This window comes from Loxodonta africana, chromosome 6 (assembly GCF_030014295.1).
Source record: "Loxodonta africana isolate mLoxAfr1 chromosome 6, mLoxAfr1.hap2, whole genome shotgun sequence".
Taxonomy (NCBI): Eukaryota; Metazoa; Chordata; class Mammalia; order Proboscidea; family Elephantidae; genus Loxodonta; species Loxodonta africana.
In genome coordinates this window covers 9,573,467-9,594,526 of record NC_087347.1, presented here as the reverse complement: position 1 = coordinate 9,594,526, position 21,060 = coordinate 9,573,467, and the positions used below count along the sequence as shown (strand labels likewise).

Sequence of the window (21,060 nt, the reverse complement as noted above, 5' to 3'; positions counted from 1 at the left end):
CTTGAGACGCGCCAAGCACGTTCTTCCCTTTTGGTTTTCTATCTCCAGATCTTTGTACATCTCATCATAATCCTTTACTTTGTCTTCTTGAGCCACTCTTTGAAATCTCCCGTTCAGCTCTTTTACTTCATCATCTATTCCTTTCGCTTTAGCTGCTCCATGTTCAATAGCAATTTCAGAGTCTCTTCTGACATCCATTTTGTTCTTTTCTTTCTTTTTAATGACCTTTGCTTTCCTCATGCATGATGTCCCTAATGTCATTCCACAACTTGCCTGGTCTTCTTCAGTCTTTAATGTTACAAATGCGTCAAATCTATTCTTGAGAAGGTCTCTAAGTCCAGGTGGGATGTACTCAAGTTCATACTTTAGCTCTCATGGACTTATTTTAATTTTCTTCAGCTTCAACTTGAACTTGCATTTAAGCAATTGATGATCTCTTCCACTGTTGGCCCCTGGCCTTGCTCTGACTGATGATAATGAGCTTCTCCATCGTCTCTTTCCACAGAGGTAGTCAGTTTGATTCCTGTTTATTCCATCTGGCAAGATCCACATGTATAGTTGTCATTTATGTTGTTAAAAAAAGGTATTTGCAATGGATAAGTCATTGGTCTCGCAAAATTCTATCATGCGATCTCTGGCATCGTTTCTATCACCAAGGCCGTATTTTCCAACTGCTGATCCTTTTCCTTTGTTTCCAACTTTTGCATTCCATTCACCAGTTATTATCAATGCATCCTGTTTGCATGTTTGATCAATTTCAGACTGCAGAAGTTGGTAGAAATCTCCAATTTCTTCATCTTTGGCATTAGTGGTTGGTGAATAAATTTGAATAGTAGTTGTATTAACTGGTCTTCCTTGTAGGCGTATGGATATTATCTTATCACTGACAGCATTGTACTTCAGAATAGATCTTGAAATGTTCTTTTTGCCAATAAATGCAATACACATTCCTCTTCAACTTGTTATTCCTGGCATAGTAGACCATGTGATTGTCCGATTCAAAATGGCCAATAGCAGTCTACTTCAGCTCACTAATGCCTGGGATGTGGATTTTTATGCATTCCACTTCATTTCTGACAACTTCCAATTTTCCCAGATTCATACTTCGAACATTCCATGTTTTGATTAATAATGGATGTCTGCAGCTGTTTCTTCTCATTTTGAATCATGCCACACCAACAAACGAAGGTCCCAAAATCTCGACTGCATCCACGTCATAGGTCGACCCTACTTTGAGGCGGTAGCTTCCCCCCAGTCATATTCTGAGTGCCTTCCAATCTGAGGGGCTCGTCTTCTGGCACCATATCAGACAATCTTCTGCTGCTATTCACAGGGTTTTCACTGGCCAGTTTTTCCAGAAGTAGGCTGCCAGGTCTTTCTTCCTAGTCTGTCTTAGTCTGGAAGCTCTGCTGAAACCTATGCACCATGGGTGACCCTGCTGGATTTGAAATACCAGTGGCATAGCTTCCAACATCACAAGAATATGCAAGCCACCACAGTACGACAAACTGACAGATGAGTGGTGGAGTTAGAGGTATAGGGGACAGGATTTCAATATATATTTTGGGAGGACACAATTCAATCCATAACATAGAACAGCCTCTTCCATTGGTACCACAAACCTGTACCCTCCACTCAGCCTGACTCCTTGCCTCCGCTCATCCTGATTCACATAGCACTGAACCCTCCCTGACTTCTTCCTACCTTCTTCCAAACTCTTTTTAGGGTGATACCCTCTCCACCTTCCCTCCTATCTCCCAGAAGGGTTGCCCTTTTTCCTAGCTTATCTGTTCACTGGACCCAGACTCCCCTTCCTCCTTCTCTCCCAGTACCAGTGTCCTGTCTCTCTTCCTTCTCGGCTCGGTCTCTTCTCCATTCTATCTCATTGATATTCCATTGGGCTTTCTGGTGGCCATTAGCCAATGAGCGTTTTTTCATGTATTTCTTTTGTAAATGTTCTGCTCCTATCCTTTGGTTGTCTGTAGGGTGGGGTGTTTGTCCTTTTCTTGCTGATTTGTCACAGCCTTCTAGAGAAGGATATCAGCTCTGTTTTAGAGCTTTCTTCGTTTCCTGTGCTGTTTTTCCTTTAAAGGCTGGTGTGTCCTGGAATTTCATCCCCCGCCCTCATCCCTTCTCATCCTTCCTGTCTTTCCCATGGATCCCACACATTCTCCTGGATTCAATTTCCACCTAATTTCATGACTTCAAATCTTTATCCCCAGCTCTGAATACCCAGTTTCCTGCCAGAAAGCTCCTCGCAGCTATCTCAGAAGAATTCAGGATTTCTAGAATGGTGCCCTTCTCTTATCCCCCAGACCTGCTCTGCTGCCTTCCCTTCTCCTCCGGGCTCCAAGCTCCTTAACCAAGGTGTCTACACTCACTCTCACTCTCTTCTGACCCTGCGAGGCCTTGTGGAGTGAGGGAAGGTGCCCTAACTCTCACTGATGAGCTGAGTGACCTTAAGTCTCCTTCGCACTCTGGGCCTTGGGCTCTCATCAGTCAAATAAAGTGATTAGACCAGAAAATTCCCCATGGTTCGTACTCCGTGATCTATTCAAATTTCTGCAAGTCTTTAGGAAAAACTGACACAAGCACATTCTACCCATGAGAAGACAGGGTCACACATTGTCTTTCACTGGGCCTTTTAAGCCATGTTGTACAGTTGATAAGATAGCTGGTGTGAAACCCTGACCCCACTGGAGGGTTCTAGAAATGTAAACTTATTTTTTCCATGGCTTTGCCATCCTCAGCTCAGAGATGTCTTCCCTCCCCTGCAGGCAGTACCAGCGACATCATGACGAGTGACCACAGCCCTGTCTTTGCCACATTTGAGGCAGGGGTTACCTCCCAGTTTGTCTCCAAGAATGGTGAGTTGTTGGCAGGATCCGTTTCCCTCTTCTCCACAAAGACAGGAGGCCTCGGGCATTCAACTTTGGGCTGCAGGAACTGGTTGTCTGCCTTAGATGAAGTCTCATCCTTCAGGGCAAGTCCACAGTCCGTCAGTCTGGTCCTCTTCATGTCCAAGCCATATCACAAGTTTTATTCAGAGGCCTTAATTGCTCTGTGTGGCAAATATGTCAGCTTTTTGAGCCTCTGTTTTCGTATAGTCTGGAGAATTGAATTAGTCCGTGTTTTCCCGGATATGGTACATGTACCACCAAAGACAATTTTGGGTGGGAGGTGGATGAACATTTTTAAGTAATGCGTTTATTTTTGTATGTTTTAAATTTGTTTCTTCTGTGTAAGGGAAACACTGGTTTTCCATTTAGTTTTGTGATATACATTCTTATTTAAATACATGTATTTAAGTTTAAAAAGTGAGTCTATTTAAAGAAAACATTAAGTAAATATTAGTTTGGGTGCACGGTAGGTGGAAATGGTAAAAATCGTGAAGATGGGAAGCAGATGACTGAGTTGTAGGAAACATTTTGATAAATAAGATGCAGGTTTGCAGGTAATTTCTCAAATAATCCAGGCCGTTCCTGGCAGCCAGGGCACGCTTGTCCCAGCAGGGGCCTGGAACATTCTCTGTAGCATGTCCAGCCCTGGGCCTGGCTAACATGGGGGCAATGTTGCCTCCTCCTCTGCCTACCCCCTCTTCTGTGATCAGAGGAAGGCTGAGTGTAGGGTACCAAACATAGGTGGGAAGATGGTCTCGCTCTGTGTCCTTCACTCTGACAGGAGGGACATAGGTGAAGTGGAACACTGTCCTCTTGGGACATTCTTCTCCAACTGCTAAGTTGAATGTCCAAGAGCCTGGCAGTGTGATCTCACCTCTCCAGCCAGGCCTGGACCTACCATCCTGTGTCCCTCCTAGTTCTGGTCACTGTGCATTTCCGGAAACTTCCTAGCCTTTAGGTTCCACCATCTCCCCTTTCTCTGAGTTCCTGTAGCATGATGGGTAGAACATACCATCTTACCCTCTGTTACTGGGTAGATTGTCCTTGGGATCAAGTTTGGCTTCCTCCAGTGGGACTGGAACTCATACATAGTAAAACCAAACCCAAACCCATTGCCGTCAAGTCAATTCCTACTCATAGCAAAGGACAGAGTAGAACTGTCCCATAGGGTCTCCAAAGAGTACTGGTGGATTCAAACTGCTGACCTTTTGATTAGTAGCCAATGCTTAGCCACTGCACCACCAGGGCTCCCATACATAGGTCGATACTCAAAAATACCAATTACCTGAATTGAACATTGTTTGAATGTCTACCTAAGCAGAACTTTGGTGCCATGGGATTTAAAAAAGAAAAGAAAGAAGGCAGGATGGTAGGGAGGAAGGAAGGAAATGTTTGTCCCTGCTCTCAGTGGCTCAGAATTTATATGGAAGGACAGAACGTGTGTTCAAAACTACAAAAGCTTTACCTAAATTAACGCAGATCATGAGCAAGTTGACTGAGTACAAATGAGTGTAAGGAGCCCAGAGTAAGGGATGGGGAAACTGTGCCGGAGGAAGAAAGAGTGATCTCTCATTACCTTAACTCAGATCTGAATAGACTTGGAGATGGAGCAACTGAGCCACTACACGAATTCTCTTTGCGGAACTAATGGGGAGACTGAGGCAGTGAGGCTAAGGGCATCGCCTGAGGCCACGAAGTTTAGTGGCAAAGCTCAGACTAAACCCTAGGTCTCTCAATCCTTGAACTCCTCCCTCTTTTGGCTCTGCTTTCCACCATGCCCAGCTCATGAGTCATCAGAGAGGCCATAACCCTTGTCAAGGGATTCAGTGAAGTTGGAGGGTCTTGTAGCTTTGCCTTGAGGAAAACCTCTCCTCCCACCTAGATGCTGGCCTTCCTTGGGCCCTGAGAAGCTCAGAGTTGGAAGGGTGGTGTGAAGGGCGCCGTCTCCAGGCACGTTGTGGAGTTGCATGCCTGTTCTCACCTGTTCTAGGCCCTGGGACTGTGGACAGCCAAGGGCAGATTGAGTTTCTCAGCTGCTTCGCCACACTGAAGACCAAGTCCCAGACCAAATTCTACCTTGAGTTCCACTCCAGCTGCTTGGAGAGTGAGTGGTTGTTGAACTACCTTTTGGTTGGGGTGGGCCAATGCTCTTTCTCATCCATGGTCATTTTCCCCATTTCTCATCTCTGTGTAAGATGCTCAAGCATGGACCTCAATAGGGTCACAGATGGAGTGTACAAGGGGACACACACCGGCTTATTGTGAGGGGGCAGTCCCACTGTGGCCTGCAGATGCTGCCGCTCTAGCCCTGGGGGCAGGGGCACTCATTAATTTAGCCATGATCTAATGACCTTCAGCACCGTGTTTGTGATGGAGCCAGCTAGAACCTCTCCCTGATCCCTCTGGGCAGACTTTAACCCACTTGAGAGTTCCCCCAAGCCAAGGCTCTGACTCAACCGGAAGCCTGCACTAGGGCCTGAACTGCTGCTGGCAGCCGCTTATTCTCCCCTGGCTCCCTGTGCTCTTTCCCACCATCACGGGCATCTTTCTCAGGTGGTCTGGAGCCTCCGAAAGCAAGCTGAAGATTGGCAGCCGCCTCTCAGCCAGCAGCCCTCAGCACAAACTGTGTTTGGGAAACACCCTTTCTGTGTGACATTTCAGGCATATTGTCTAAAGCTGTTGCATGGCAAGAGAAGATCTGTGTGGTTTCTAGTCCTCCTTGCTGAGAGGGTCCAAAGAGTGGGGGGGAGGGGAGCTCAACTCCACAAAACGAGGCATTTCCTGAGGAGACTTTTGGGAAGCTTCCAGAAATTAGGAAGATGGCGGGCACTGCCAGCTGTGTGCCGCCCCGCCCCCGCCCTTGCCTGTCAGATGGAGCCTTCCCTCTATCCTGATGGCAGAGCACCCCCTCCACAAAGTCCCTGAGTCCCAGTCCATGGAGCAGGGTCAAAGCCATTCCAGAAGTGATGAGGGTTTTGTGCGGGTGTTTTTTATAAACTCTCGAGACATTTGCATACATTTCTATGGAAACAGCATATTAGGAAGCTTAAATTAGAATTTCAAAGGGTGCTGTGTTGAGTGGCGTGGGATGGATTGTCATGTTCCCTTAATCCTCTTGCCTAGGATGTGATGGTTTCTTTGTTGCCTGGTTTGTGACAAAGAGGAGCCAGGAAGGGAGGGGGTGGGATCTCTCTGGTTTCCCTAAAAATAATTAGGGCGTGTTGTCAGATGACCGTCCCCTACACAAAAGCAGAATCCCCCACAACCCTGACTTCCTAAATGATGCTGAGGCCCCTAAAGATACAAATGGCAGGGGGAGTATCTTCATTGGCCCAGGGGTCCTTTTCGTCTCGTTCTGGCTCAGTTTTCTGAGTACCAGCCTTCTTGTCCTCTGGCAGGCTTTGTCAAGAGTCAGGAAGGAGAAAACGAAGAAGGCAGCGAAGGGGAGCTGTTGGTGAAGTTTGGCGAGACCCTTCCAAAGGTAACTCACCACCAGGACGTTCAGCAGGCAGAGCTCGTGCTCACCAGGCCACCATGCCACCAATGGTAAATGGTGGCCGGCCCCAACCAGAGGGAGTGGGAACCCCACAGACAAGGGAGTCCTGGTTGGTGCAGATGGTTAAGGTGCTTAGCTGCTAACCACAAGGGTGGAGATGCAAATCCACCTAGAGGCATCGCAGAAGAAAGGCCTGATGATACACTTCTGAAAAATCAGCCATTGAAAACCCAGTGGAGCACAGTTCTATTCTGACACACGTGGGGTCTCCATGAGTTGCAATCAGCTAGACACCCCATTTCAGCAAGGTGTCCTGAAGCCTGGCTGAACTTCCTGGAATGCTCATCTGATCCTGCCATCCCCCCTTTTGTCCTGTCAGGTTCCTGGTGCCAAGAGAGACAAGCTCAAGCTCCTCAGCTTGGCCCCCCAGACCCCACCTTGCTCTCCAGCCCCATCTGTTCCTGACCCTCCCTCCAACCTGTGTTCCCTGACGACCTCCTCTTTCTGCCCCGGGGTCCAGAGTCTCCCTCCCTGCCGCCTCCACCATGGCAGACCAGTCTGTCACAGGCACACTTTGTTCAGATAGCTGCCACCCACTCCTACCTGGGGGAGCAGGCTTCTCCCCTGGCCCCTGGCCCTGCTCTAACTTGGAGCTGGCTCTCACTATCTGTCAATGACCTGAGTGCTCAGTGTGGTCCTGGAACCCCAGAATGCCCCAGAGCACTCACTGCAATTTCTAGTCATTTGTTCTGGAACTTTCTGAATGGGAATATGGCGAGTCCACCCTGTTAGTCGATATGGGGCCCAGGGAGAAAGCATGAGCGGCCTCCCGGTATCTGGAAGGGAAGGAAGGGGTGGCCTAGAGCAGTGTTTGGCCTTTTTATCAGGCTCCCTTGGAGTCATCATGAAGAACATCTCTGTCTTAGTTATCTAGCACTTCTATAACAGAAATACGACAAGTGGTTGGCTTTAAGAAACAGAAATTTATTTTCTCACAGTTTAGGAGGCTAGAAGTCCAAATTCAGAGCAGCAGTTCGAAGGAAAGGCTTTCTTTCTCTGTTGGCTCCAGAGAAAGGTCCTTGTCTCTTCAGCTTCTGCCTCCTGGTGCCTTGGAGATCTCCATGTGTCTTGGCATCTCTTCCCCCAACTCTCTTGCTAGCTTGAATTTTTTTCTCTTTTATATCTCAAAAGAGATTGACTCAAGACACACCCTACACTAATTCTTGCCTCATTAACATAACAAAGACAACCCATTCCCAAATGGGATTATAACCACAGGTATAGAGGTTGGGATTTACATCACATGTATGGGAGGACATAATTCAATATATAACAAGCCCTAGACTGTGAAAATATCCTAAACTGTAGCCAGCATGTAGACACTAGTGCGCAGGATAAAGCGTTGGCATGGCCGACCAGCTCCCCTGGTGCCTGCACAGACACAGCCCTGCAGTGGCCAGGCTCCAGGTTCAGCCACCAGCATGCAAAGCCTGGTGAGCAGGAGCCAGAGGTTCCTAGCAGATAAAGAGAAAGAACTCTCCAGGCCAAACTGGGGGCTCTGCTGAGGATTGAGCACAGAGCCACTATCCTTCCCCGATGGGGAGCAGTCCTGGGGAGTGACCAAGGAGGGAGTAGGGTGCAGGGTGCTGAGCCATCCTTCTGCAGGGGTCATCCATGACCTGGCTCCTGATCCCACCATTTGCATATCAGCTGGTCCCTGCTCCCCACCATCCTGATTAATTATGGATATGCAAAGGAGGAGGAGGGAGGCAATGGAGGTGGGGGCAGATTTGGGGTCAGGCCATCTCCCTGGAGCCTGGGCCCCTAGAGCCCAATTTAGGAGGCCTGGGGTTCAGTATGATGGCGGGGGACAGGGAAGGAAGTTAGCCCCTGCCTTGCTGGGTAGATGTAAACATGGGTTCCTCCCGCTGTCATGGACATCAAGACCAGGGATTCCAATCAAGTGAATAAGAACACCTCCAGTCCTGTTTTCTCCAGGATTCCCCACATCTGGGCTGGCAACCCTCATCCACTTGTCCACCCACCTGTTTCCCTGCCTGTCCCGCACCTGTCAACCCTAATCCTGGCCTTTTCCCTGCAGCTGAAGCCCATTATCTCTGACCCTGAGTACCTGCTGGACCAGCATATCCTGATCAGCATTAAGTCCTCTGACAGTGACGAATCCTACGGTAAGGGTCCTAGGACAGGTGCCTCCAGGTGCATTTCCTACTCGTTCCTTAGGCGACCTCTGAAGTGAGGGAGGCCGTGACATCTCCTTCATGGAAAGCCCACCTGCCACTCCCCATCCTGCTCCTGCCCTACCTTTTCATCACCCATCCAGGGATGCCAGAGTGACAGGTACTATAGGTCACTCTCCCACCCTCTTGGGATTGTAGGTGTTCTTATTCAGCAGCCTCATGCCACCCACATCCTAAGCCTTTCCTGAGTCAGACTCTATGCTGAGTGCTTTGCAGGTATTTATTTAATCCTGGCAACAACCTAACAAAATAGATACTGCTCTCCCAATTAGTTAATGAGGAAACTGAGGCTCAGAAAAGTGAAGTGACTTGCCCAAGGTCACACAGCTACAGAGCAACTTGTCTAAGGTAACTGTACTACCTAGGGTGTGAACCCAGCCAGCCAAGCCCCAGAATCCATGCCCTTAGCCCCCTTCCACTGCAGCCCAGGTGAGAGAAAAGACCACAGGTAAGCTAAGGTCCCTGAGCCAGGGCCTGAGGAGCATGCTGGCTGTGGCTTAGGCATCTTATCCATCATGTTGGGTAAGGAAAAAGGATCCACGTGGATGTAAGGATGTTTGAAGGTGTGGTGGCAGAAAACAGGAAGTACAGGTCTGATGGGTTCCACTTTCTTGTTCAAATATTTATCCCTTCTTTGTTTCCTCTTCTTGATACTCATACTCACAAACGGTACATCATCATAATAAAAAGGTAAAAGAATCAATCGATAATCTCTGATAATACAGAGATTATCTGTATTATATATATTATATATATATAGTTATCTCTGATAACTGAAAATACAGCAACCATTTTTATTTTAGTTTCATATTTCCATCCTCATACATATGCACACCTGTATTTTCATATTTATAACATCACAGAAGGGAGCCCTGATGGCAAAATGGTGAAGCTCTCGGCTGCTCACTACAGGGCTGGCGGCTGGAACACGCCCAGCAGCTCCGAGGGAAAAGGATCTGGTGATCCGCTCTTGCAAAGATTACAGCCTAGAAAACCCTATGGGGCAGTTCTGCTCTGTCACTTGGGGTCACGATGAGTTGGAATCGACTTGACGGGACCTAACAATAGCAACACAGTGATACTATTTTATATTTTTCTTTCTTCACCTAGTTTTAGATAATAAGCATTTTCCATGCTCCTCATACAGTCTTCATAATGGACAGGTTTAATGGCTGCGTAATAGTCCACGAATTTCCCGTAACCTCATTTGCAAATGTATTCGCTTATTACTGTTACTGAGTCTCTGCCAGTTATGCTGTTAATGTTATCAATAGTGCTGTGATGAACCTTCTCCATGGACATTGCTAATTCTTTTGCAGCTACATTGTTTTTTTCTCTTGAATTATTTCTTTAGGATATATTCTCATGTTTGTTGGATCAAAGGGTATAAATATGTTTGTGACTCTTACAAAAAAAAAAAAAACCATTGCCATCAAGTCGATTCCGACTCACAGTGACCCTATAGGACAGAGTAGAACTGCCCCATGGGTTTCCAAGGAGCAGCTGGTGGATTCAAACTGCCAACCTTTTGGGTAGCAGTTGAGATCTTACCTGCTGCGCCACCAGGGCTCCTTGTGACTCTTAACCCACTAAACCAAACCCACTGCCGTCGAGTCGATTCCGACTCATGGTATGATTGTGACTCTTAGCATTTATCAATTTGATTTCCACAAAGGCTGTATTAGTTGACCTTGCATCTCCGTGTGGATAGGTTTCCCCATGTCTTTGCTTGCATTGGGTATTTTTTTTTTTTAATACACTTAATTTTTTTAGAGCAATTTTAGGTTTACAGAAAAATTGCTCAGAAAGTATAGAGAGTTCCCAAATACCCGCCTTCCCCTTCCCACACGCACACAGTTCCTCCTCTCATTAACATCTTTTTGTTGTTATTGCTGGTTGCTGTTGAGTCGGCTCCAACTCATGACGACCTTCTATGTAAATAACAGAACAAAACGTTATCTAGTCCTGTGCCATCGTCATGATCGTTGGTATGTCTGAGTTCATTGTTGTGGGTCTTGTGTCAGTCCATCTCATTGAGCCTTTCCCTCGTTTTTGTTGGCCCTCTACTTTATCAACCATGATGTCCTCTTCTAGTAATTGGTCTTTCCTGATGATATGTCCAAAGTAAGCAAGCCAAAATCTCACTGTCCTCACTTCTCAGGAGAATTCTTGTTGTATTTCTCCTAAGACTGTGTTGTTCATTCTTCTGGTAGTCCATGGCATATTCGGTATTCTTCAACAACAGGGCAGTTCAAATGTGTTAGTTCTTCTCCTGTCTTCCTTTTTCATTGTCCAGCTTTCACATGTGTATGAGGTGATTGAAAAGATCATGGCTTGAGTCAGGCACACCTCAGTCATAAAAGTGACGTCTTTGCTTTATAAAACTTCAAAGAGATCTTTTGCAGCAGATTTGCCCAGCGCAATATTTGGTTTGATTTCTTGACTGCTACTTCCACGGACATTGATTGTTGATCCCATGTAGAATGATAATATCTTACGTTTGTTATAAATGATAAAGTAATATTGGTGCGTTATTATTAACTGAGGGGCCCTGGTGGCACAGCAGTTAAGAGGTTAGCTGCTAACCAAAAGGTTGGCAGTTCGAATCCACCAGCCGCTCCTTTGAAACCCTATGAAGCAGTTCTACTCTGTCCTATAGGGTCACTATGAGTTGGAATCAACGTGACGGCAAGTGGTTTACTATTAACCGAAGTCCATAGTTTACATTATGGGTTTTGACAAATGCATACTGTCATGTATCCAGTATCACAGATTCACGGAAAATAGTTCCACTGCTCCAAAAATGCCTTGTGCTCCTCCTGTTCGGCCCTTTCCCTCCCCCTGAACCCCTGGCAACCACTGCTCATTTTACTCTCATAATAGGTAGTATCTTTTTTCCCCTTCCATGTTGTGCTAGTTTTATGTCTCTAAGAGTGCCTCGGTGCTTTCTTAGTTTGCGTTTTCGACGGTCGAAGAAGCTGGACAATTTCTCATTTCCTGAAATTAACCAGCTACATGTCTCTTTGTGTGAACTGTCTGTTGATATCATCTGCCTGTTTATCTCTTGGGGATTTGACTTTGAGGTGCTCCTCATTGAGTTCAGATCAGATTCCCACTTGGCTGCAGAGCCGGCTGCCTGCCAGTTTCCTTTTTTATTTCCATTCTTTTCTTTGTGCAGAGGTTTTAAACTTTCATATCGTCAAATCTGTCAGTCTTCTTTTGTCATTTCTTCCATCACTTCAAACCCTGGGAAGGTATTCCCTACGGCAATCAAATTAGCATTTAATTCTGCTTTTCTGCTGCATTTTCTGCAGTTTAATTTTTTTTTTTTTTCACATTGACTAATCCACGTGGAGTTCATTTTGCTCTAAGGTTTAAGGTGTTTTCCCCAAATGGCTGAGGATTTGTTCTAAAGTTTTACGAAACAATCTTTGCTTTGGCTGTTGTTCCGGAGGACTGTCTTGGGGTCTCAGAGCTAGATCTCCAGGCCAAATGCCCAGCAATTCTCCTGTGAAGTGACAGGGTCTTGACGTGATTGTCTTAGTTGGGGTTCTCTAGAGAAGGAGAAGCAGTGAGCTATATCGATATAGAGACTGACTGCAAGGAATTGGCTCATGCAATTGCAGGGGCTGGCAAGTCCAAGAACCATGGGTCAGGTGAGGGGAAGAGTTCAAAGCAAAGAGTTCTGGGAGTGCTACCAAAATATCTATTTATAGCCTGGAGGTAGAACACACGTTAGGAACACCTTTTTTTAACTGATTGGTAGATGACATCATACTAGGTTACATTATGGAAAATCGTCTGAGCTACCAAAGGCCAACTGATTTAATCACATGTAACTGTAATATCTGTAACAATGGGTTCAAACATACCAATGATCATGAAAATGGCGTTGGACTGGGCAACACTTCGGTCTGTTATACCTAAGGTTGCCACGAGTTGGAGCCAACACAATGGCAACTAGCCACAACAACTACTACACCATGACAGCAGCTAGTGTTTGGCCAAACCACTGGGCACCATGGCCTAGCTTAGTTGACACAGAAAATTAACCATCACACTGTCGTCTCCCTTCCCCACCAGGCGAGGGCTGCGTTGCCCTCCGGTTAGAGGCTAAGGAAACCCAGTTCCCCATCTACACGCCTCTCACCCACCACGGAGAGATGACGGGACACTTCCAGGGGGAGATTAAGCTGCAGACGTCCCAAGGCAAGACGAGAGAGAAGCTCTATGGTAAGACGGCTCTTCCTCAGGTCCCTCTCCATCCCAGTGGGACAGGGAGGGGGTTTCTCTTAGTGAAATACTGAATATTCTCTCTACTGGGGCCTGGAGATAGAATTCCAGCATTGGAAAGGCTCTAAGGGCAATCTGGCCCAACTCTCACCTGATTCAAGAATTCCCCGACAGAACCCCAACACCCAGCAGCCACAGCTCACCCTTCCCCGACTCCATTCAGCTTGCATCTTTAAAGACATGAAGTTTATGAATTTTCCAGCTCCCTTCTCTCACCTTGTACCAGTCTTGTAGGTTTTGTCACTCTCTGTTAGAGACCAAGATTACAGAATAACCCACCTAATACTGAATAACTATTTACAGGCTGCTGGGAGGAGGAGACTAAGGCTACTGGCTACAGCTGGGATTTAGGATTTCCCATGCAATCCCTCTTCTTCCCCGTGGCCATATGATATGCACTCATAGATAAATACATGCCCTCATACATACATGCATTCATCCCTCATGGTACCCACCCACGGTTCTCTACCTTCTGCATCTCTTTCATCCACCATATACATGTAGAAGCCCCAGTCCTCATCCTTAGTACATTTCTCTAGGCTTGTGCCTACCCTCGCCCCAGCCACTCTCCAAAATGGCAGTGTTTCCTAGCCCACCATTTCAACTTGAACTGAACCCTTTTTGTTCTGTCACACGCCACTTGCTTACTTTGGTTGGTGGCTGGGAAATCCATTTATCGTGGCTCTCAGAAAGGACACCACAGAAGCTGAGCTTGGGGACACAAACTCTTCTCAGGCATTTCCTAGCCCCAAGTGAAAGGCCAGCCTTAGAGGGTCATCCTCTACCTGTCCCCAAAGGAGACCTTTCTGATTCTTATTAGGATAGTTCAGGTGCCCTATCGCTTAGATCAGAATTATCACTGCTCAGCTATGAGAATATTGAAATGTGACCAAGAAACACTAATAACAGTGCAAACACAAAGAAGTGTCTAGATTTGGATTTAGAACGTTCTCTTAATCCTACCTAAAATTGTGAAACTTGGAAATTACATTTCTATTTCTCAGTGGTGTCCATTATGTTAAAACCTCTCTGCTTGAAATAATAGAATGTTTGAGAGGTATGGAGCAGATCAAAGATTTGTAAATCCAGTATTTCTTCCTTTTCACACAGACAACAGGTGAGTTTTTCCCCATTTCCTCTTTACTTTAATTCCTGCTCAGAAGCACTCAAATAGCAACACTGCCTGCCATGAATTGGGCTTTAACTGTATAACTGACCATGTGTGAACTGGTCACCCTATAAATGTTATCTCACTTATCTCTCACAACAGCCCCTGAGCCAGTGTTGTCATCCTTGTTTTATGGTTGGGGAAACTGAGGCACAGAGCAGCTAAGTGAATGGGTGAAAGTCACATAACCAGTAAGCAGCTAAGCCAACATTCATCCAGTTGATGAATGGTGCACGTTCATCAAGCCAGAATTCTTAAACATTCCTGCCTATAACATGAATAGCGAGAGAGCAGAACTCAGTACGTCTGGACATCTGGTACCCCTACACCAGCCACAGCTCGGTCCACCAAGGGGTGCTGCCTCCAGGGAACGAGGCCCCCCCTTCTGCCCTGTGGAAGGTCCTTTCTGTAGAAGGGCAGTGAGTGAGATGATAGGGACTCAACGCCATCACATCCGCAAATCAGAGTAGAAAATGAGGTGGAGGTCCCGTCTCCCGTTTAAGCCCCACAAACAGGTTGGCTTTGGGTGCCAAATGCTCTTGCGGGGACACCTTTTATGTTTGTTTTCATCTAATCTGGTGAGAAATAGTTGCCAGTTTGTACTTTGCCAAGACCAACAAGTTAGAAATGTCACAATGGAATGACAGCTCTGGGTCACATGTGCCAACTCTCCCCCCTCTGAGCCAGTGGCAGGCATAACTAACCAATTACAAAACTCTTACGAGCCCAGGTGAGGGTTATGAATCTTGGTTAGCCCAGCTCCTCAGGCAGCCACTATTCACTGGACAACTTCAGCATGCAAATGGGAACCTTTTTGCCATCCCTGATCTAAGACCCGAAGGCTGGGCCCTCAAATCCTCTTTCCCAATCCTTGCCTTCCAGACTTCGTGAAGACAGAGAGGGATGAGGTCATTGGGCCCAAGGGTCTGAAGAGCTTCACCAGCCATGATCCCATGAAGCTGTGGGAACCTGCCAACAGGTAGAGCAGTGGGGTTTGCCAGGGACCCACTAAAAGCTAGTGTTGCTTTGTGTACACAGGGCCCAGGAGGAGGTAAGTAGAGCCCAAAGACACCAGGACAGGTCCCGAGGGAAGGCCACCTGCTTTAAGCTCTGAGTGTCTCTGACAACAAAACCTCATTTCTTGGGAGAGTGGTGTGACCGCAACCAGGCCTAGGAGACCCTTCTCTGGAGGAACATTCAGTTCAATTCAGCAGACATTTATTGAGCACCTACTATGTGCCAGGTTCTAGAGAAACTAAACCAGATGCTGTCCCTGCCTTAGGGCCTCACTGCCTAGTAGAAAGGTGTGCAGTCTGGAAAGAGGCCACTGCAGATATCTGCAGGGACTCATAGTCAAGGAGTGGCTACTGTGTCTCCGTGGGACTGGGGACAACAGCAGCCGTGGGGTCAGTGGGGGAAAAACAGCCGGAGAAATCCATTCCAGCTGCTCTTGGCAGAGACTGAACTGGGAATAACCAGGACCTAGGAGCCCATGTTACTAGGGGACCGGGAGAACAATTGCAGATGAGTCTACTCCGATTTATGATGACCTCACGTCTGCCAGAGTAGAACTGTGCTCCACAGGGTTTTCAGTGGTTGATTTTTCAGATGTAGATCACCAGGCCTTTCTTCTGAGAGACCTCTGGGTAGACTTGAACCTCTAACCTTTTGGTTAGCAGTAGAGTGCACTAACCATTTGCACCACCCAGGGACTCCTATTAGGGACAGCAGTCCCCAAAAGCGAGGTCTCTTCAGCTCGCGGATGGAGCTGGTCTCAAGTTCCAGAATCAAGCCAGCGAGGCTCTCAGGGTCAGGGTACCTGCTGAGGGGGCAAAGCTGTGCCAGAGCTCGCCGGAGTTGGTACTCCGATAGCAGGCTGCACAGCACAGCTTCCTCCTTCTTCCCTTCTGTCCCTTCGCTCGCTACTCCTCCCTCCAGCCCTCACCCTCACCCTGCCCCCACCCCTTTGCACCCAGGAACTCCCCTCTCTAGCCCACTCCGAGTCCACTCCCAACTCCTCTGATGATCACAGCTATGGCCACTGAAGAGTTGACCCAGTCATCCCATGGGTACCCTGTCCACAAATGCGTCCTAGCGCTAAAGCATCTGCTTGGTCCCAGAATCAGGACAAGGGTCGGGAAACAAAGATGTTCCATTCTGAGCAGCATGAGAACTACGTTTCCTTCTGAAGCATGCTCACCAGGTGGCAGCGAGATGTGGCTCAGAAGGAGGCTGGCTGAGCAGATTGGAGTCAGGCAGCATTCATGATAGCGTACAGTATCGCATACACCATCAGAATTCCATTCCTTAGTTCTAAAGAGATGGTTGTCAAAGACAGACGGCACTGGCGTCACTGAGGTGCTGCCCAGTGTGTTTGAGTGTGCGGTGTGTGTTGTTTGGGTCACCTCTCCCAGGCCTAGGCTGTGCTCCGACAGCTTAGAGCCAACCCCCCGACAGGCGAGGCCCCAGCTCTGTTCTCTGGGAGCTCCACCTGCTTAGCCAGCTCCATCCTGATGTCTCAGACCAGACATGCACGCTGATTGGTCCCTCATGGACTCTCCACTCACCCCCCCACCGGCCCTGCCTCATGACTCCTTCCTAGCCCCCTGCCCTGCCCTGCTCACCTCCACTGTCACTGGGCCCTGCTGCCCTTGCCAACTGCTCACCTCTCTCCCTACTGGCTCACTGGCCTTCATACTTCCTGGAAGAGCCAAGCCCCTTCTCTCCTCAAGGCCTTTGCTCTTTTCTCATACTGCTGCCGAGAACATCCCCCCTCCCTTCTTCTTATCACACAGGACTTGTCACATAGACCTTGCCTGGCCACCCAGTTCCCTAGCGGTGCCTGCCCTCCTGTTTGCCTGTCTGTCTCTCTTGTTTCTTTCATTAGGCTTCAGCAATGCATAAACACCGTGTCTCTCTGTCACTGTGCTTATCCGTGGCTATCTCATTTCCAGCCATATTCCCCCTTGGCCCAGGGCCTGGAACTTACCAGACCCTCAGTAACTACTTTGTTGCATGAATGAGTGAATTAATGAATGGACAGTCCACTGCCCACAAAGAAGTGAAGGAGGTGAGGAGAAACCTGAGGGGCCCCAAGGGACATCAGAGGATAGTCCTCTGATCCTGCTTGGTGTGTCTTCACCCTGAGAAAGGAAGGGGGTTCTGGGTGTGACTGTGTGTCTCCCCCACAGGGCCCCACTGTGCAGTGGCCCCAGCATCACCGAGATCATTAACCCCAACTACATGGGTGTGGGGCCCTTTGGGCCACCGATGTCCCTGCATGGGAAGCAGGCCATCTCCCCTGAGCAGCAGCCCGCAGCCTGGAACTACGACCCACTGCCCAAGGACGCCTCCCTTGGGCCCGGAAAGGGGGAGAGTCCTCCAACACCACCCTCGCAACAGCCCGTATCACCCAAGAAGTTTTCATCCTCTCCAGCTGGTTGGGGCCCCTGCCTCAGGACACAGGAGTCAAGGTGAGTTCTCTCTACCAGGGCACCTCCCTTTTCTGCAAATGGGAGTCACTGGGTCTTAACTGCCTGGGAAGCTCGTGCCCCTGAGAGTGGCAGCTGCATGCGGGCTAGGATGTGCGTCCACTCTCCTCACTGATTGTCCTCAGAGCCTGGGGCTTAGGGTTGTTGTTGTTAGCTGCTGCCGAGTCGACCCCCAACTCACAGTGACACCACGCACACTGAAATGTAACGCTGTCCAGTATCCCTGCGCCATCCCTAAGATCAATGGTGGTTCAGACTGTTGTGATCCACAGGGTTTTCAGAAGTAGATGGCCAGGCATTTCTTCCTAGTCTGTCTTAGTCTGGAAGCTCCGCTGAAACCTGCTCAGCATCATAGCAACACACAAGCGTCCACTGACAGATGGGTGGTGGCTGCACGGGAGGGGCATTGGGCGAGGATCGAACCCCGGTATCGAGCATGGAAGGCGCAAGTTCTACCACTGAACCACCACTGCCTCTGTTGGTGGAACATAGTAGGCACTCAGTAAATGTTTGCTGCATCTCCAGTTCCTGACCTATTGGTGCAAACTTTAAATGTTAAAAAAAAAAAAAAAAAATAGGGTAGAAAATGATAAAGATACGGCCAAAAAGAAGGAGCCCTGGTGGTGCAGTGGTTAAGCGCTCAGCTGCTAACTGAAAGGTCAGCGGTTCAAACCCACCAGCCACTCTGCAGGAGAAAGATGTGGTTGTTGTTAGGTGCTGTCAAATTGGTTACAACTCACAGTGACCCTACGTGTAACAGAACAAAACACTGCTCAGTCTTGTGCCATCCTCCCAATGCTTGGGCACTGTTGTAGCCACTGTGTCAGTCCATCTCACTGAGGGTCTTCCTCTTTTTCACTGACCCTCTACCAAGCATGATGTCCTTCTCCAGGGACTGGTCCCTCCTGATGACATGTCCAAAGCACATGAGACAAAGTCTCACCATCCTTGCCTCTAAGGAACATTCTGGCTGTACTTCCTCCAAGACAGATGTGTTCGCTCTTCTCACAGTGCATCAGTTCTTCTTCATTCATTGTCCAGCTTTCGCATGCGTATGAGGCGACTGAAAATACCACGGCTTGGGTGAGGTGTGCCTTAGTCCTCAAAGTAACATCTTGGCTTTCTAACACCTTAAAGAAATCGTTTGCAACAAATTTTCCCAACACAATGCATTGTTTGATTTCTTGACTGCTGCTTCCAAGGGCATTGATTGTGGATTCAAGTAAACTGAAATCCTTGACAACTTCAATATTTTCTCTGTTTATCATGATGTTGCTTATTGGTCCAGTTGTGAGGATCTTTGTTTTCTTTGAGATTACAGCCCAGGAAACCCTATGGAGCAGTACTACTGTGTCCTACAGGGTTGTTATGAGTCAGCATCAACTCAATGGCAGTGGGTTTGGTTTTGGTTTTATGGCCAAGAAAAATACCCTCCTTTTTTTTTTTTACACTTGCTGAAGAGTTCAGCTCTATACCAGTGCACCCTCGGGCCATCTCCCAGTCCTTGTGGGGGTCGGGGGGAGGCCGTGGAGCAGTAGTGGAAAGTCCCCTGGAGAAGTCCCACCCCGACCTCAGGCTCCCCTGTTCTATGTGCAGCTTCCCAGTCCCTGGTGGTCCAGTGGTTAAGTGTTGCCTGTTAACCAAAAGGCCAGCAGTTCAAATCCACCAGGCACTCCTTGGAAACCCTACGGGGCAGTTCTACCCTGTCCTGTAGGGTCACTCTGAGTTGGAATCCACTTGATAGCAATGGGTTTGGCCTTGGTTTTTTAGTCCCTCGGTGGAGGACAATTAGAAAAAGAAGGAACTGGGATTGGGTGCTCAGAAGGGAGGTAGCCCGGCAGAAGGAGAAGGGTTTGGCCATGAGCTTTGGGGAAGACCAGGAGAGGTTAGAGAAAGCTGGGAGCAGGAGAGGAGACTGGGCCAAGCAGCCTGGGAATGACGTCACACTTGGAATCACAAATCCCAAAGCCACGGCTGCTTCCCGTGGTGCAGCCATAACAGCAAGGCATGTCATGAGCATCTTGAGGAAACACGGAGCCCTGTAAGTGTCTAGAAGCCACAGGGTGATAAATGGAAATTAAAATCACTGACCCCAGTTAACAGTGACTTCAGATGTGCAAAATGGCACTGCCATTGTCTTCCCTTGGGGGGCCGTCTTTACAGTTTCCTTTCGGTAAGGATAAACTACTTATAATGACTTCAGAGGTTCACTCTCCACCTCTCCTTCCCTAACATGGTTTTTATTCTTTTCTCCACGAGGCCTTAGTTCCTCAGTGAGGTTGTCTGTCATGCGAGGTTGTCAGTAACACTGTTCTCCCTCCAATTCCAGCCTTTCTCTGCATGGCCCACCTGGAATTCCTCCAGAATGAGGGGCAGCTTACAGTTCTGTTCCTTAAGCTTTTTCTCCAGGAAATGGGAAGATGGAAGGGAGTGAAGGATTGCAGGGAGGGAGACAGGGAGGAAGGAGATGAAGAAACAGGGTAGATGATTACCCCTGAGCTCAGCTGTGTCTATCTCCACACCTTTGGTTTTCAGCATTTTAATCTTTGGTCATTCCCTAAGAAATCTAGAAGGACAAACAGCCTCAATTTCCTTCTCTGTAAAAATGAGGACAAAAGCTAGCATATGGTGTGTATTGGTTTCCGAGGGCTGCCATAACAAAATACCACGAAGTGGGCGGCTTAAACAACAGAAATTCATTGTCTCATAGTTCTGGAGGCTGGAAGTTCAGATTCAGAGTGTTGACAGGGCCGTGTTCTCTCCGAAGGCTCTGGGGAGGATCCTTGTCTCTCTCAGCTTCTGGCAACCCCAGGCATTCCCTGGTGTGTAGATGCATCACAGCTGTCTTTCTTCTGTGTGTCTGTCTGCTCTCCTCTTTTATAAGGGTACTATTCACATGTGACTATGGCCCACCCTACTCCAGTATGACCTCATGTTAACTGATGACATCTTCAAAGATCCTATTTCCAAACAAAGTCATGTTCACAGGTACCAAGGATTAGGACTTCAACACAGCTTTTTGAAGGACACCATTCAATCCATAGCACTGTGGGTATCGAGGTGCCTGTTCAGTAAGGGTCTTTCTTTGGTGACCCCAGAAAATGGAGGTATCAACAACTAAAAAGAACAAGGAGCTTAATTATTTAAGTGAACTGTTTTTAAGTTCCCTAAGTAAATATATCTTTGTGCTTAACAATTTGAATGCAGCTTGTACTGGGAGTGGAATGTGTCCCGTCTAGCCCCAGAGCCACCAGCTTCAGAATGGGGGCATCTGTAGGGCTGGGGTTCTCCAAGCTCAGTTCCCACCAAGGTGCTGTTTGAGGCAAGAACCTGGCAGCTCCCACACCTGCCTGCAGCCCTCTCTGCAGCTCCAGACCCTGGTTCCACCTGAGCGAAAACCAGCACCTTCCATGTCTTCCTGCTATTGCCCCAGATACAAGTAGGGTGACCGATC

The 21,060-nt window shown here is 48.0% G+C and overlaps 1 protein-coding gene across 7 annotated transcripts in view; it reads left to right on the top strand.

Moving 5' to 3' along the window:
- INPP5D (inositol polyphosphate-5-phosphatase D) overlaps positions 1-21,060 on the top strand; it is a 137,598-nt gene that overhangs the window by 110,008 nt on the left and 6,530 nt on the right. For 6 of the 7 annotated variants that reach the window (XM_064286538.1, XM_064286536.1, XM_064286535.1 and 3 more), the window contains 7 exons: positions 2,778-2,867; positions 4,891-5,004; positions 6,299-6,381; positions 8,498-8,585; positions 12,738-12,887; positions 14,998-15,094; positions 17,307-17,588. In XM_064286538.1, coding sequence (XP_064142608.1) covers positions 2,778-2,867; positions 4,891-5,004; positions 6,299-6,381; positions 8,498-8,585; positions 12,738-12,887; positions 14,998-15,094; positions 17,307-17,588 — 904 coding nt within the window. The remainder of the gene's footprint in view (positions 1-2,777; positions 2,868-4,890; positions 5,005-6,298; positions 6,382-8,497; positions 8,586-12,737; positions 12,888-14,997; positions 15,095-17,306; positions 17,589-21,060) is intronic. The other variant, XM_064286537.1, reaches the window with a different exon arrangement.